Source organism: Trachymyrmex cornetzi, unplaced genomic scaffold (assembly GCF_001594075.2).
Source record: "Trachymyrmex cornetzi isolate Tcor2-1 unplaced genomic scaffold, Tcor1.1 scaffold200, whole genome shotgun sequence".
Lineage (NCBI taxonomy): Eukaryota > Metazoa > Arthropoda > Insecta > Hymenoptera > Formicidae > Trachymyrmex > Trachymyrmex cornetzi.
This window is the reverse complement of record NW_017296637.1, coordinates 63,020-81,475: the sequence shown is the minus strand read 5'-3', so window position 1 is coordinate 81,475 and position 18,456 is coordinate 63,020. Positions and strand designations below refer to the sequence as shown.

Sequence of the window (18,456 nt, the reverse complement as noted above, 5' to 3'; positions counted from 1 at the left end):
ATTTTCGTGTTCTTGTTGTTGTAGGTGACATTAAAAATAATCGAATGGAGCGCGAATGTAAGAAACTACAACTGAAATTACCGGCTGTAAGTCGCGAAGGATGTAGGCAATAAACGTAAGTGGGAAACACACGTAAGTATATACGTTATACTGTTGACGTCAATGCACACATAGTGCATACATTATCCGGTGGCGACTGGCGACACGTACGAGACGACGGGGCAGGCAGACGATAAAGCGTTAATAAGGCTCATTAAAATCATTCACGAAACGCTACGTTATTTACTCTTCCTCTTGATTGTCTCTTTTCATTATCTTTTTGTTTTCCTCGTGGCGGGCCTGGCTGTGTACCACTTATCGCAACGAAATATGTACGTGACTGATGCTTGTTACTGCGTATGCGTGGATCCTCGTATGATCCAACAATTTGGGAACGTCGTAAATGTATGTACGTTCATGCGTGTGCGTTGTGTTTGCTTGACATTCGTTTCACATTGCGTTTTAAAACTCCTAGTTATATCTGATTTGATTGATTGTCAAAAAAAAAATGTGGTTCTCCTACTTTTTCACAGAACACCGACTCAACGTTTAGACTGCTTAGTATCGATACTATGAAAATCTAACTGATAAATCTAGAGTTTCTGGAATCAAAGATTAGCAGTTGTTATTGAGGTACACACATACATACAGTTTTTAACGATCATGATAATTTTAATTTGCTAATTTTTCAAAATTGGAATACTTATTCCTACTCCTAATGATTTAAACACTTTAAAAGTGCGATAATCATTCCTAACTTATAAGTTGACCCTTCACCTCGTGACGATAACAGAGCTATACATACATAAAAAATTATTCGGTCATCAGTTACATTATTGTATCTCACTCATAAAGTTAGTTATTTGTGTGCGATCTCGACTAGTTTATAATTAATTTAAAAGTATATTTGATACATAAAAACTATAGAAGAGAATGTATTGAAATTAGATATAGCGACTTATCAAGGTCTAAGATTTGAACATATATATATATATAAAACTAATATAATTTGATTAGAAAGCTTATTGGATTCTAAAATGTGAACATACAGTCATATATAATTTTTCTTTTTTTTTATTTTACAGTAAAAGCACAAAATGCGCAGCAGAAGCAACTCTGGCGTCCGTTTGGACTATTACCAGCGGATTGTCCACAAAATAATTATGAATTATCAGAATCCTGTTACTGGACTCTTTCCTGCAAGTCCTGACAATGACCATGCCTGGATACGGGATAACGTTTATTGCATACTTGCTGTATGGGGTCTATCAATGGCTTATAAAAAGATAGCAGATGCTGACGAGGATAGAGCGAAGACATACGAACTCGAACAGAGCTGTGTAAAGCTAATGAGGGGTCTCCTGATGGCAATGATGCAGCAGAAGGAAAAAGTGGAAAAGTTTAAGTCTACTCAAAATCCACACGATGCCTTGCATGCAAAGTATAGCTCTACCAATGGTCAAAGTGTAGTTGGAGATACAGAGTGGGGACATCTTCAAATCGATGCAATTTCTCTGTATCTTTTAATTCTGGGTCAAATGACAGCATCTGGCTTGCAAATTGTTTTCAATTTGGATGAGGTATTTGATATCTGACATTTGTGTGTATACTGTAAACTTATAAATTGTACTATTTTTTAATAATACAAATATAAGTGTATTTTTGTATAATAATATGTAATGTATACCAGATTTATTGATTTAAAAAATTGGACTGCAATTTTCTTGTTAATTTTAGGTGGCTTTTATTCAGAACTTGGTATTTTATATCGAATCTGCCTATTGTACTCCGGATTATGGAATTTGGGAGAGAGGAGATAAAACGAATCACGGTTTACCGGAATTAAATGCAAGTAGTATCGGAATGGCCAAGGCTGCAATGGAGGCGATGAACGAATTGGATTTATTTGGTGCAAGAGGTGGACCTACGTCAGTTATTCATGTTCTGGCCGACGAAGCACAAAAGTGTCAAGCAGTACTGCAATCTATGCTGCCTAGAGAGTCAAACTCCAAAGAGTTGGATAGTGGTTTGCTATCGATTATAAGTTTCCCTGCGTTTGCAGTAGATGAGCCTAACTTGATTCACGAAACACGTGAGGCTATTACCAAGAAATTACAAGGACGATATGGTTGTAAAAGATTTTTAAGGGATGGATATAAAACACCAAAAGAGGATATGAATAGGTATTTATTTAATAATAATTTTTAGTAAAATTTATTTTGACTAATAATTATATCCTTGGAAATAGATTGTATTATGAACCATGGGAGCTTCGTATGTTTGAGAATATCGAATGCGAATGGCCACTATTCTTCTGTTATTTAATATTGGATTACTGCTTCCAAGGCAATAAAGAAGCAGTTGAAACGTACACCAAACAGTTGGAAGAAGTAATGATTAAAGCAGAAGATGGTATGAAATTAGTGCCTGAATTATACTCCGTCGCACCTGAGAATGTATCAGCGGAGTATGCTGAACCTGGTAGCCAAAATCGAATAGCTTTAGGCAGATGTCCATTTAAGTGGGCACAATCTCTTTATATTCTAGGAAAATTGCTGCAAGAGGTAACATACTTTCAGAAACATAGTTGAGGCAAATTAAGAACTTCCTTAAATTACCACATTTAAAAAGTTAATAATATTTCTTATCATATTATCTTATAATTTATGTACAAATATTTAAAATATTAAATATTTGATAATTTTATCTGCTGTTTCTTTTGCAATGTATATGAAGTGTTTTAATCTCGAAAATTGTGTTTAATACAATAATCCTACTAAGTGTTACATTATAACAAAATATTTCCGTAATATGATTCTTTTCAATAATTTGTTTCAATTTTTAGGGATTTCTTGCAGTTGGCGAGTTAGATCCCTTAAATAGACGATTATGCAGCGAGAAAAAGCCGGATGTTGTGGTACAAGTAGTTATCTTGGCAGAAGATACAGAAATCAGGGAAAAAATTGCACAGCACGATATTCATGTACAAACAATTGCAGAAGTTGCACCGATTGAGGTACAACCTGCAAAAGTCCTCAGTCATTTGTACACATATTTAGGTATGACGCAACAAAATCGCAAATTGTTTAAAAATATTTTACTAAAAATAATTTAGATATTATATTGTATATTTTATAATCTCGTTTTAAGGACGCAACAAAAAATTAGGACTGTCCGGGCGTAAGTCAAGGGACGTAGGAATTCTCAGCACTAGTAAACTGTATTCCTTACACGATAAGATATTCGCGTTCACGCCACAGGTAAATACTCGCATTTTATGGTGAACCCTTTATCATCTTTTGTATCTTTACTTCTTTTCTTATGTTTCCTCTTGTTCTCGCACCGAATTGACTAGTTGACAGATATGACCCGCTTCTACATCGCATCGGACTATGAGCTCATGATTGACATATTCAAAGGTGAAATTAATTTCTTGAAGTCTAGTTGGCAGAATATGTTGGGCCGGCCTCTCGTGGTCATGCCCCTCAAGAATATTCATCTAGGTAATTTAACGATTTCAAAATCATAGTTCTTTTTTTAGTCGTTACTTTAGACTTTCTGAAGTCCGTTGAAATTGTCATGATTAGACAAATTTTGTGGCTCTTCTTAGAAGTTTTGATGAATTTCTTGCGTGAAATTCTCATTTTTTATAAACACTGTGACTGTCCGCTCTGAACAACTAATGTCTGCTTGCATGCGTTTGTTTTTGTCATGGTTTCATTTAACAGTTACTTAACTCTCTATGGCTTACATGATTTTGAATACTTCAGAACTTATGTTTGTTATATATTATATATGCCTTAATAATACATTATTATATGAGTTCTAACTATAATTTACTTCGATAATAACGTATTTAGTTTCGAAATTAGTACATAATATCCATAGAGAGTTACGACATGAGCTTTTAATTAGTTTCATTCATGTTATGTTTCTATTCTTTTCATTATTAACTTTTAATTACTAACATGAAGTGGACACTCGGGTCTCAAAAGTGGATGCGATTGTGAGTTGTGTTGATATTAAAGATGTTCAACTGATACAGTGCGAGATAAAAGTAAAATATTCGAAGCGAGATTGTTTCATCTTCAAGCATCAAGCAATAAAATTATCCTAAATTATCCTGATATGGCTTATTGTGTTTGGTGGTATTGCGCGTGTGTTGCATGTGTTAGAAATTTGACACGGAGGAGTACTACACAACATACGACGTCGACCTGCTTGTGAACACTTTCACAACCACCTTGGCCTTCCTCAAAATCAACTGGAAGCAAATGCTCGGCAGACCAACTGTAACCCTTGTCGCTACTCATAATCATTTAGGTACGGCTTCGTCGGAAGCTTTAGATCTCATCCTACAACGAAAAGCTCGTCGAATACTACATTGGATTGTGTAACATAATGTTAGCGTAAAATTAACTGTTAGAAGAAACCGCATACAGAGTATCATAAAATTCGAATATAAATGTTCTGTTGCAGCATAGTTTGTGAAGAAATAAAAACAGCAATAGTTTTTTTTATCAGCAAATTTTAAATCTTCATTCAAAAATCTTTTCTAAAATAGAAAACATGTATACATTTTTATTGTAGTTTTTAAATGAATTTTTTGCTATATGTCTATGCTTGAATTTTGTGATATTCTGTAAAAAAGCTATCATTTTCAGTACGAAAAAACACTTATTTTTATTTTTTATTTACTCCTTATTAAAGTTCATTAACATTATTTTTTTAGATCAAGGTAAGATACCGTTAGCTATGATAACTACCTTGAAAAAACTTAAAAGCGGCTACATCAATGGTACTAGAGTATCATTGGGAAACTTGAACGATTTTTTGAGTACGTCGTGTATCACGAATCTTAGTTTCCTGGGAAGTTCCGAGGATGGTCGACCTGATAAACTAAATCCTCAGGTATGTAAAATTCAAATAACATATTCGTTCAGAATAAAGTTACAATATGTTATATAAATTAACAGAATTATTTATCAAATAATTAAACATGTACTTTGTTTTATATATTTTTTAAAATATATATCACTCAATATTCAATTTTCATTTGCAGTTTTAAAACTTAAATAGCATATAAAATGTTTCAAGATTTGATCATATAATTATTTGTATATATGTGTGATACGCGTAATTCTCATTTATATTCACAAGGTCCAACAATATTTGGAGGAACATTTAATGCGACCATTTCCTCATCGTACAGGACTTCTTAATAAACATGGTCCAATTCGTACAGGAAAACATCTGCGGCGTAAAATGTCTGTGAAAGGCGCGATAAAAAAAACGCGATCCATAGCTGTCGAACGTAAGCAATATTTGTCCCGTTAAAAAAATTCCAGATGGAATGGTTTTCATGTTCTAACTGTGTGCTGATTGTATGTCTTTTAAAAGAGGACCCTTAAACAATAATGCAATGTCTTCCTACTGCTGTGATTGTTATCATCTTCCAAGAAAGTAAGTTTATTAACCAGATACTGTTATATATGTATTGCATTGTTTAATCTCTATGATATTTTTTTTATAAATACTGAAATAAAATTTTATAATACTTATAATATTAAATAAAATCTGAATGATGTTATTATTTATATCTTTTTCTAATTATTAAACATTATATGCGCGCACGCAGCGTATACATTATTACATACATGTATGTATTGTGATAAAACTTGCTAATGCTAATACATATTTATATTTATATATGGATTTATACGTGTTTATATACGGATTTATACAAGATGTTTTAATGACAAATAACATTAATTTTATATAAATTAAAAAGTTCTTTTATATATTTCAGCTGAAATTCTTGGAATGGCAGGGGAAGACCGTAGACATTCTACTATTCTAATTACAAATCCATTTATTGAAGTGACGGATACTACCTTGTCTATCAACGCAACTCAACCAGTGACGATTGAACGCACACCATCGCCAACAGACGAGCTGTTATCGTGGAAAAATTCTCCCAAAACTAAACATAGAACAATATCTGAGACCCAATATGCTGAGACTGAAGTGGAGGAATTGCTATCTATGCTGCGCGAAACAGAAAGTCTTGAAGAACAAGGAGATATTTTGCAGTATATTGTTAGTATATTTATCTCTTCGTTTTAATTTTGTAGAAAAAGATTTTCTATTAATTTATACAAACGGTCCAAAAATTATTTTATACATATAAAACATTACATAGGTGGACTCGAAGGGACTACTTTTTGACACAGGTGTAGTAGAAGAGGGACATCCCGTTTTAATAAAGGATTTGTTAAAAAGTCTCTATGAGAAGGCTTGTCAACAGAAAATGTGGGGTATTGTACGACACAGCGCGGGTATGTTGGGTAAAAGAGTGGAAGATTTAGCGAAGGCGGTTACTGATTTACTAGTACGACAAAAGCAAGTGACTGTTGGCATGCCACCGAGCAACGAGCATACTATAGTCGCGCCTCTACCAGAGAATGAACTGCGAGCTCTGATTCATCAGGCATATGGTGATGACGAATCGACCGCTATGCTGACACAAGAATTGCTCGTTTATTTGGCGATGTTTATTAGAACGGAGCCACAATTATTCCATGAGATGCTGAGACTGCGCGTCGGTTTAATCATACAAGTTATGGCGACAGAACTATCGCGAACATTAATTTGCACCGGTGAAGAAGCTTCTGAGCACTTGTTAAATCTATCTCCTTTTGAGATGAAAAATTTACTGCATCACATTATGAGCGGAAAAGAATTTGCTATTAGTAGTGGTATGTTTCTGCGGTTAATTAAAAATTTGAGAAAGTATACATTAGAATATTTATATAACAGTCATGTGCTTATGTTGCAGTTGGTCGTGGCAATTTTTCCGTCATTAGTTGCAAATCAAGTAGAGTCAGTAAGGTAATATTACCAATACAATGTCTAAAAAACATTTGACTTAGTAACTACTAACATATTACTACTCTTGACGATTACTGACATAATTAAGTATACATACAGAGAAATATATTTAATTTTTAATTTTCTTTTAATTTTTTGTAACTATGTAACTATTTTAGTTTAATATTTTATATTTAATGATTTTTTTTTTATATTTAATTGATGATCAAAATTCACATATTTTTATCGTTTACAAATTAAATAGATATGTGTGTAAAGTTGAACATATTTTTTTTGTATAGAAATCTCAAATTGGTGGTTTCTTAAGCGCTGATCAAAATGCCGATAATGAGGCAGAAGCAGATCGACAAGGTCAATGGTTGCGAAGGCGACGATTAGACGGTGCGTTAAACAGAGTACCAAGAGATTTCTATCCGCGTGTGTGGCAAGTACTCGAAAAGGTAAATCGCTATTATATATATATATATATATATATATATATATACACACATATATATATATATATAATTCAATAATATATAATTATAATAACTTGAATTTTTAACATTTTAATTCTATAAAATTATAACTTTTAACAGTGTCACGGTTTAGCGATTGAAGGAAGAGTACTGCCTCAAAATCTCACACAGGAAATGACATCTGGCGAGTTGAAATTTGCATTGGCTGTAGAAACCGTTTTGAACACTATACCGCAGCCAGAATATCGTCAACTTGTTGTTGAAGCTTTAATGGTACTAACATTAGTAACCGAATATAACATTGCGCCATCTTTAGGTGGTCTGATTGAAGTTGAACATTTAGTACATAAAGCAAACGCTATTTTCTTGGAAGATCAGGTATTTTTGTTTATATTTATAATGTTAATAATGCAGCAATATTATATTATCTAATTATTGAATTTTTCTGAAGCAAAAATGTAATACAAAATACGAAATATAGGAAGAGTAGTTCAGTAACTGTCCTTTCAAGCAATTTAGGCATTTATTGATACAAACGATTTAAAATAATACTTATTTTATTAGAATTGAAATTGACTTTATCGATTTATTTTTTTTTACCTAAAATAAATCCTTTTCAATATTAAAAATTATTTTTTATTGAAATAAATATTTTATATTAAGAGCATAAAATGGTTCTAATATAAAATGTATATGGAAATATATACATAAAAGAATGATCATTAAAACAAAACTACTTTTTTTTTCTTCTATATTTTTTAAATAAAAGATAATTAAATGAAATTTGTAGATGGCTATCGACGGTGATGCAACATTATGTTGTGCAAAACCAAAGGAGCAACGTGAAATGACAGCCATGGGAACACTTCTCTGTGGTGGAGCAGCATATATTTGTCAACACTTTTACGATACTGCTCCTAGTGGAAGTTATGGAACAATGACGTACATTACAAGGGCTGTCGCCGTGATGCTTGATTGTCTACCAAAAGATGGCGACTTAGAATGCTCAATATCGTAATAGATATAAATTAGCTATAATTTTAGAAATAAAGGATCTATAATTGTGGCAGAAATATTACAATATAAAAATTTTGGACAAATTTGCAGTGTGAATTTTTTGTGTATAATAATCTCCATTATGTAATGATTATGTAACTATATATTTTAGTTTTAATGGAAAAATGCATGCTTCTAGTATATAACCTGCAATTATAAATTACAAATATTGATAGTATAATGTTAAAATTTAACGCTTTGTTATCGAAACCTATTGCAAATTTTAGAAAAATTAAAAATTAAATCATCCATTAAAAGAATATAAATCATGCATTGATAGTTTTAATAAATGCTTTATTTCCTCCATTGTACTAATATTTATAATTACCAAAAAAAAAGTTATGTATTTCTCTCAAAAAAATTTTATAACATCCAAGAAATTAATAATTTAATAGATGTAAAACATTTTTCATGATATCTTACAAACAGAAATTTATTTACTGGGTCTTCGAACTTTTGGAGAAAGGATTCAGTTTGTTTAACCAAGAACTCCTGTGAAAAAATTTCAATTGTAAATTTTGAAATAACATGAAAAATAATACACATAATATATATATTACGTACGTTTCTTCTGGTGATACAACATTTACGTTTTCGGCTTCTTTGATTTTATTTTCCTTGAGTTTGGTGATTAATTCTGATCTATATTGGATTTTCAAAGGTTGTGGTTGTTCCGCATTTAACCGTACCCACTTTTTACAAGCTTCATCGTATGTTAAACCATACCATTCTATTTCTTTTCTAGTATACTGAAAATATATTGTAGTAACAATTATATATATATTTTATTTCCACATCAAAATATTTTGAAAAATATAAGACATAGAAAAATATTCAGACAAAAGTTCTATGGCCTGATGGGGCATAAATGGAAAAATCAATTTATTTCGTATCATATAAAAGTTATAGCTATTTTTTTAATGGGATTGTATTTCTTTTATATGATTTCTCTAAATATTCTGCATATAAAAATAGATATATCAAAAATCAATAGTTTACAAAATATTTTATACTTTATTCTTGCATGTTTGACATAAAATACAAAATATTTTAAACTATTTTTTAATAAAAATGGCTTAATGCTTTTATGCAGAATAATGAGATGAACCAATTGGTAAAGAAAACACATATTTAAGGGACAATAACTTGTAACATTTGAAATATCCCACCCTATAATTTTTAATTTGTAAAATATATAAACAAATTTCTTACAGCTGAAAGATATTGCTCATACTTGGCGTATACTTCCGTATGCTTTTTTGGATCATTAGGATACAAAGTTTTATCTGCTAGTGCGATAAGTATCTGACGTTTTAATCTCAAAGCAAGCAAAGATTTCAAATCGCAAGCTGGTGTCTGTAAATAATAGTTTGTAGATAATTCATGAGAAAAATTTTATATATCTGTCAAAAATATTGCAATATGTGTAGTACCACCACTTTTTTTATTTGTTAGCCCAAAGTTTAACATACCTTCAATAAATAATGATCAAATCCATAATTTTCATGAATTAATCTGAGTGCTCTCTGAGTAATAACAACTTTCATATATGTATCAAGAACTTCACTATAAACAACAGACTTGTTCAGACTTGGTATCCAAAAATGTGGAACCCTTCTTTTATATGTGCCTTTTTTCTTAAAACCCTGAACAATGGCTTCTCCTCCCCATAGACCATTATCAACTTCTTTCGGATATATTACAGGTATTGGTACATTTTGCACTGGATATCTATAAACAAATTAATTAAATTATAATTAATAAAATTATAATAAGTGAGATAGATGTTAAGAATATATACCTCATTTTAATTAATAATTAATTTTATTTAAAATTGATAATACAAAAATATATTTTACATAAAAATGAAACAGGGATTTTAAGGGGGATGCATTTTTTTTATATTCTTTTTTAGATGACGGCACCAATAAGATATATTACACTTCTTCAGTTGTTTCATTTCTTTCAAATAAGCCTTCCTTCTTAATATAATGAACTGCAGCTGATGGTTGCAACTTCCATTCTTTCCAGAATTTTTTATATTCTTCTGGCAATTCGGAACCGATTCCTTTACTCCATCGACTTATTTTTGGCATGTAATATAACCGCTACAACAGTTTTATTTGCGTTTTATTGATGACAATTATCATATATTATTTTGATTTATTTAAATTTCAAGTCATATTAAACATTTTATTTATTAATGTAATTTTTTAAGATACTGCAAACAATTAGTAACATTAATAGATATTCCTAATTAAAGATGCAATAAGTTTGAAATGTTGATTTAAATACATAGTAAATAAATGTAATAATTGGATGAATAAAAAAATTTACAATAATAATAACATAATATTATTAATTTAAAAGAATTATATATTTGTAGTATCACTACGTGAGGTTTAGAGATAATCTTCTATCTTTGAATTGCCTAATAGGATAACTTTATATTACCTGTGCACCTTGCTTAATCGACATATCGTTACACGATTTTCAATCAGTTCAATCCAAGTCAGAATTATGAATAATTTTAATAAAATCAACAGATCGTGACAGAGCAAACACCACTTACATCATAAGGTTGGTTGGATCAGTTCTTTATTTTTGCACTTTCTGAACTAGTGCACACGGTACAATTGGTCTGTTCGAATTGCTTACACTTTTTCACACTTAAAATGAGATAGATATATATTTGGCACTGAAAAGAGAGAAAACGAAGATGCTGGCCCGTATTCAGAACGCGCTTACAACGATGTTAGCACGCTACATACTATACTTTACGTCACGTATATTATAGAATTTCAGAGATAAAAGTGCTCTTTTATCGATAAAAGAGCGTTCTGAATACGGGCCGCTGAGTGTAAAAAGTGTAAGCAAATCGAACAGACTTCATAGGTTGAAACAAATATATTTATTTCACTTCAACTTAATACACCATATACATTGATGTGCCCCAATTCTGAAAGTGCAAGAGAGAATAATAAAAAATTGACATTTTACTAGATATATTAATTTTTATGAAAATCTAATTTGTCTTACTTGCAGTCGATAAATGACAAATTGTATGCCACCTATATTTATAGTTGCTAACACACTGACGGGCTATTACTAAAGATGACCGGCCTTGGGTATTTTCGTGGTCCGGTAGATCCTGAGATAAATGAAAAACGATGACATCGATCGTTTTGGCTGCATATCGAGAATAATAAATGTGATTGAATGCGAGACATTTTGAAATTAAATTATGACGTCTTTAACGTCGTTGTCTTGACGGCAAAATGATGACAAACACACCTAACAGGTTGTTTGTTGGATAATATTATCTATTAATTAATCTTAAAATTTAATATTTTAAAGATATTTTAAAATTACATTTCACAGTCAAATTTTTTTTGATAAAAATATTTATTTTTTACGCCACTAGTATTAAAAATGTTATTTATTTCTAGGTACTTTTTTGTTTTAGATTCCTTATGATTGCCTTTTGTGTGATTAAATTTTACTAGTGAATAATTGATTTTAGTAAGTGTTCAGTATATTACATCTTAATATTAGCGAAGGAATTACAAGATTATGTTACAAAATTTTTTATTAATCTTCTAAAAACGGCAGCCTCGTTCTCACTATAATTAAAAGAACGATTTTCATTACGGATTTTATTAAACCTAAAACATTACAAAATGCGCGCCATTTATAATATTCTTTGATACAGAAAATGCATTTAGATATACTATCCTTTATAATTATATATTAAAATTAAACTTAATATTCTGAAAAATGTTAAAATGTTTTTATATTAGAAATATGTTGTACAATACAAAAATCCATTTTTAAATTAATATTGATTTTTAATAAATCATGCACTGCTTACTATGTATTATACAAATATACATTAAATTGATTCAATAATAAATAATTATAAACCAGTTATGTGCATAACACAATTAAATAATATTGTGTTTTGATTACGCTTTGCACTGGATTATATTAGCATAACTAATATAGAGGAGAATATTTGTCATTTTAAATATCGTAGAATCGGTCCTGAACATATATTATGGAGCGTAATATACATATATGTATACACATTTCTCATTGGATTCAAATTGCAGAAGATGATTTAAAGAGAAGTCGAAACATTAAGATAGAACTTATATATATGTAATTTTAAAGTAAATGTATTTTATACAACAAAGTTTGCGTCTCAATAATATTGCAATGCTATGCTTTTATTTGTCTTCATTTCTATTATTATATTACAACTAAATAATCAGTAGATTTTATGTTAAGTAATATTTTTTAATAATAATATATATATTATATATATTAAATATATATATATTAAATTATATATATTAAATAGATCTATAATTAATTTAGTACGCTAATGCTAAGCTACTATACATCTTATAAAAAAGAAGTTTATTATTAAAAATATATTAATTAAATAATGTTATATAATTCATGTAATTAATGATGCTTAAATATACATACTGAGATATAAATGTGTATGTGTGTGTGTGTGCGTGTGTAAAAGATAAAGAATGGTTTGTTAATTATTAGGTTAAATAACTCTAATAAATGTGACATAAAATTTTTTGCGAGAAGACAGCGCGTAATTTCTAATTTTCTGCGTTCTTCTGCGCTAATAGATTAAAAGAGAAAGAAAGATGGGTGGAGGAGGATGTGAAATATGGATGACCATCCTCCGACAGCTCTTCAGTAACAAACGGGCGGACCGATTTGAGAACCGCGAGAACACTCATCGTCTAATAATAATATCTTGCTCAAATTTCTATTTTCAGGCCGATAAATGCGCTCGCGGCTTTTATGTAAAAAGCTAAAACGACTTTATCGTACTCGCGGATGCGAATTCCGGATTCCTAGTGTGTTAGATTGAGAATATACCGGAAACTACGGCCACCTTCGTCGTTTCTACTATCCCGGAAGGTCCTGCACGCGTACTTCGCAGCGGGCATGCTGTAGTTTACTTTCGCGAGCAAATAGTCCGCGGCGCGTAAACTTGTCAAGCTCAGCGAATAACGAGCACCGCCTGCTAGGCGAGTAAATTCGAGTTAGCGGGATAACAGAAATGGTTTAACGCAACGTTTCAGGAGCGCTGATGGAGAGAGAAACGTGAGATCGTACTCGTGATGCTTTATAAGTGTACACTGCGTATATAAAAACAATATACGATAAATAAATTACTTATTAAAACGATAAATTTTTTATTAATTTAGATTTATTTTTCTGTTTTATTTTCCTGTTTTTCCTTTCCTTTTTTAGTACTGTAATCAGCTCTATGTACGCCGCAATTAACATGTAACATCGTACAATATCTTGAGGGTAAATTCTTCGTATTTAACACACACTCTGCAATGTAAATCTTTAAAAACATCAAGTTCATAATTTCTCTTTCTCTCTCTCTCTCTCTCTCATTACTTTCTAATTTTTAATGTTGTATATGTTTTATAATACCTAAATAATATAAAATAACAAATTAAAAAAATGTTTTAATCAATTGTTTACTTTACAGACATGCGATAGATATAATGTATGTCTATAAACAATTAATCAAAATTTATTGAAAAGTACTGTATGTATCTATATATAATATATGCATATAAATATATATTGTATAAATATATATATACAATATATATTCCTGGCGGAAAAACTTACAAAAAACTATATAAATTGAGACAAGATTTTAGAAATTATTAATTTTTCATAAATATTCGTAGTGGGACATATAGAGCGGTATTATTTGTCTAAAAAATCTTAGAAATCCTCCATCTTCAAACAACGCCCCTCTATGTCCCACTACGAATATCTATGAAAAACTATAAAGAATTTCTAAAACAAACAAACCTCACTCTACGTCCCACTACGAATATCGATGAAAAATTAAGAATTTCTAAGATCTTGTCTTATATCGATGAAAAATTAAGAATTTCTAAGATCTTGTCTCAATCTATGTAGTTTTTTCATACTTTTTCATAAAAATTTTTTTTCTGCCAGAGATACTATATATAGATACATAATATACACACATACAATACATCCCGCATAAAAATATACTACTAGTGTCACTAGTGCAATAAGTAAATTCGACAAGAGTGGTGTCACTAATAATGTAATAGTGGTAGAGAAAATTTCATTAAAATTTCAAATTGTGAAACAATAAAATTTTAGTGAAATTTTAATGAATTTTTCTCCACCACTATTACATTATTAGTAACACCACTTGTCGAATTTACTTAATGCACTAGTATAGTATATTTTTATCCGGGATATAGTACTCTTTGCTGACTTTAGCTTCTTTTTACTTGTAAATTCAGCATTTTAATATATAGAACATTTACAATATTAAAGAAAAAATAAAATTAATTCACAATTATGAAAATAGCAACTTTACAGCAATATCTCTACGTCATAGACACACATAATCTGCGTAACATATGTTATAAAAAGTTACTGTCTATGTAATAGTTAATGACATACCTATTTATCCTAAAAGCAGTTTGAAATTGCGACTAAGCAATTTCAGACTGTGTTAATATTTGATCAGTTAACATAAACATATTTTATACTATTTCTAACAATGAGAATTAAAGTTTTATGTGAATTCTTAGCGTTGCCGCTCTGTTATTCATCTGTCTGTTACATTGTTAGATCCACGACAGACACATTACATGCTGCCGGTATGCAATAATAATTCGAGACGTCGTCGTCTTCATAACCGTAAGCGCAACCCGCACGTAGGCGTGCGTAACCATATACTTGGGCCTTTTACATAAAGGCACGTGCGCATACACGTATATCTCCTTAAAAATAGAAATTTGAGTAAGATATTATTATTAGACGATGAGTGTGTGGCCGGCGCGGCTTCTTACCATGGCACTCACTACGGTGACGATACCTAGTTACGAAAAGGCGAGAGATCGCGATCTCCTCGTGTACTACCACTCTTACGCTACTCTCGGCCACTTTCGTCGAAATGAGGAATCCCGCGGTCGGAACGAGGGGGTGCTCGGGAACGCGGAAAGCACCCGTTAGCCCAGGAATTGTAAGCCGGTTGAAGATTTCTATAAGCATAGTGAATTACGAAAAATACTTGCAATCATTGTTCAATGATTGTTGAATTAAATTTTAGAGCGTGCATCGATAACTCTTAACTTTTTGGCTATTATCTTAATTAAGAATTCTTTATAGAAAGATTTAGTAAGTATATGTATTTGTATTAACCATGCAGTACAATTTAATATTGCAAATAATTCTAAAAAGTTAAAAAAATGGATTATTTTGTAATAGAAATTGTAAAAAGAAATATATTATGTTAGAGATATATAGAATAACTACAATAAAATATAAAATTCCGTTCTACTATATTATAAATAAAATTTAATAAAAAATGCTGTTTTGTCAGCTCTTACATGAAAAGTCTGCAACATTTATACAATGATTGTCCACCATATTTCGTAAAATTCACTCGGTTTAATTTAATATTTGTTAAAATTATATTTATAAAATTGAAACTATTCATAGAAAAAAATCAAGCATGTGGGAGTCATTCAAACGACAGCTTCGCATATTTTTGCTATGTTTCATTAAATGTGGATACCCTTCGGAATTCTTCGCGTCTTCGATGTATTTTTACTTTCCGACACGATCGTAATTCTTCCCGGGGTGGAATATTCCGTCATGAGTCTTTGAAAATTTACATTTTCCAAAGTAGCTTATATAAATGTCCAAACATGTATTTTATGTCTTATATAAATGTCCAAACATGTAGGCATATATAGGATATCATATATGAAACATTCAAAAGCTATATTATATTTTTAATATTTTTTTATAGCATTTTTAGTAAGAAAGGTGTTTATTAATTACAAAGAAAAAAATTACTCACAAAAGTAATAACTTAAAAAGCTAAAATAGTGACTTTAAATATACTTGATTCTAGAAAAGAGTATAGTTAAACAAAAAGAATGTTATTGCCTTGTTAACCATTAAACGTCTTTTCGGTATGGCATATTCATCTTTCTTTTTCCAATGTGCTTTAAAATTTTTTTTATTAATAAAGCTACACATACATTTGCTTGCTTGATATGTTTCTTAATGTCTGGTATTTCAATCGAAAAAATTATTTATAATATGTTTATTTTTATGAAAGTTATAAGCAAATTATATGCCATACCTAAATGTGTTGTTTTTGTAGTATGGCATTTAATAATTAATTCGTAATTCAAAACTATTCCTAAAATATTTTTTAATTTACTTATTTGAATTAGCTATAAATAAAACCTTAATTAATTAAAATATTCTTATCAAAATAATCTCTCTTATCCAAATAAGATAATAATAATGATTCACTTTTATTTTTGTCGTAAATAAAAATAACGTACTATTAATCTGTGATATATGTAAATGTCACCTACTAGACTGCGAGGCATTTCTGTTGCTTCTTTTTGCCGACAGGTCATGTTCAGTATGTTGAGAGTTCTGTAGTATGCCAGCTACTAAAATATGTATTATAATTTGTCATACTATTTATGTATCATAACTTTTTACAATTCTGTAATATTTTGAAGTAACTAATATCCTTCTGAGACTTAAAGATATATACACGAATAAATATCTGAATAAATACTTTTGTTTCAAAATAAAAAGTAGTTAATTCTTTCAATGTTTTGGAAACAAAAAATAAATTTATTCTTAAAAATATATACATTTTTTATGTTTTTTTTCTTATGCTTCATTAATCTTTTACTATCTTCAAAAAATAATGAATTTCTTAAAAAAGCATAGAAGATGCTAATTTCTTATCTCAAAATAATTAATGATTTTAATTATTGTTGATAGAAGAGAAGGTATTATAGCTCCTACAGGTTAATAGTCCTTCTTAATATTTCCGCTATTAGAGAGAGAGAGAGAGAGAGATAGAAAATTTTAAAGATTATTTAAGAAACCATTATTTAGTAATCTGCCGTTATACTATGTATGTGTGTAATGATGCTAATACCATTAATTATTACCATTTAACCACAATAACTGGAGTTTATTATAACGCATTTTTAATTTTAAGCATTTCGAAATGATTTAAAAATATATTTTAGTATTTAATTATACATATTTTCCCATTTCTCTAAAACTTGAGCGTATTATTATATAATTATATGTATATACATATACACTGGAGTATATTGTACGTTATTTTATTTGGCTGTACACATTTCAAATTATGCAAAGTTAAATAATAGCGTGGCATTTTGTTAATATAGCCCTTTAAATGTGATGACTGTTTGCGATGAGTGACCTTGTTTTTCTTGACAACCTTGTTTCTCTTCAATTGATTACACACTATCGTTACATTTTTAGGACATAAATAATGTCCTAATTAGTAATAAGTATCTAACAAATATATTATAAGTTTAAGTATAAAATCGATTGAACAACACTGTGACAAATATAATCATTAAGTTTTAAATTAAAATATTGATTAAGTTCATAGAAATCATTTATCTAATAATATCAGTATTTAATAAGATATTAGATACCGCAAAATTTTATTAAATGTCAGTAAAAACTATGTATGCATATAATAAAATAATATGTGTATAGATACTAAATGAACAAGGAAATTAAATTAACTATTATTGAAAAACAAAAAATTTAACAAATAAACGTTCTTATAATTTTATTATAAAAAATAAACAAAATATAAGGATGTGTAAATTCACAAATAATAAAAGATTATCGATTTTAACAAGTTATATAGTCTAGAATTAAATTAAATTTCAAAGCATTTTTCTTTTAAAAATCATTATTAGACTTTAAAGTGTGTGTCAAGTTCGTGAAGATTATTAGTATAGACATATTTCGGCCCAAAGACCTGAATCTTACTTCAGTAAAGAATCTCCGTTGCCCTTTGGTGTTCGCCGTCACCGCCACCGGTGGCACAGCATCATCAACAGCATTGACGTTCCCAATGCACACGTGCCGTGTGCAA

The 18,456-nt window shown here is 29.8% G+C and overlaps 2 protein-coding genes across 14 annotated transcripts; one reads left to right on the top strand and one right to left on the bottom strand.

The window, feature by feature from the left end:
- The first annotated feature begins 43 nt into the window (after positions 1–43).
- On the top strand, positions 44–8,469 carry LOC108759669 (probable phosphorylase b kinase regulatory subunit alpha). Of its 9 annotated transcripts, XM_018505216.1 has the most exons (17): positions 139–444; positions 573–672; positions 1,125–1,619; positions 1,777–2,222; positions 2,288–2,603; positions 2,885–3,098; positions 3,190–3,299; positions 3,395–3,542; positions 4,772–4,950; positions 5,200–5,353; positions 5,473–5,502; positions 5,849–6,138; positions 6,242–6,797; positions 6,878–6,930; positions 7,212–7,370; positions 7,509–7,766; positions 8,179–8,469. In XM_018505216.1, the coding sequence occupies exons 3-17, from the start codon at positions 1,137–1,139 to the stop codon at positions 8,404–8,406; spliced, it is 3,624 nt and encodes a 1,207-aa protein (XP_018360718.1). In that variant the 5' UTR covers positions 139–444; positions 573–672; positions 1,125–1,136; the 3' UTR covers positions 8,407–8,469. The 9 variants fall into 9 exon arrangements, with proteins under 9 accessions (XP_018360710.1, XP_018360711.1, XP_018360716.1 ...); XM_018505214.1 differs by lacking the exons at positions 139–444; positions 3,395–3,542; positions 5,473–5,502 and adding exons at positions 58–115; positions 4,215–4,362; XM_018505207.1 differs by lacking the exon at positions 5,473–5,502 and having other exon boundaries at positions 8,179–8,406.
- Positions 8,470–8,850: 381 nt separating this feature from the next.
- Positions 8,851–18,428, bottom strand: mRpL28 (mitochondrial ribosomal protein L28). 5 transcript variants are annotated; one of them, XM_018505205.1, is made up of 7 exons: positions 18,351–18,428; positions 11,484–11,595; positions 10,386–10,552; positions 9,917–10,175; positions 9,657–9,800; positions 9,009–9,193; positions 8,851–8,936 (listed from the first exon to the last, which is right to left on the bottom strand). In XM_018505205.1, the coding sequence occupies exons 3-7, from the start codon at positions 10,538–10,540 to the stop codon at positions 8,882–8,884; spliced, it is 798 nt and encodes a 265-aa protein (XP_018360707.1). In that variant the 5' UTR covers positions 10,541–10,552; positions 11,484–11,595; positions 18,351–18,428; the 3' UTR covers positions 8,851–8,881. The 5 variants fall into 5 exon arrangements, with proteins under 5 accessions (XP_018360707.1, XP_018360705.1, XP_018360706.1 ...); XM_018505203.1 differs by having other exon boundaries at positions 11,484–11,633; positions 18,351–18,369; XM_018505204.1 differs by lacking the exon at positions 18,351–18,428 and adding an exon at positions 16,886–16,966.
- Between the last annotated feature and the right edge of the window lie 28 nt (positions 18,429–18,456).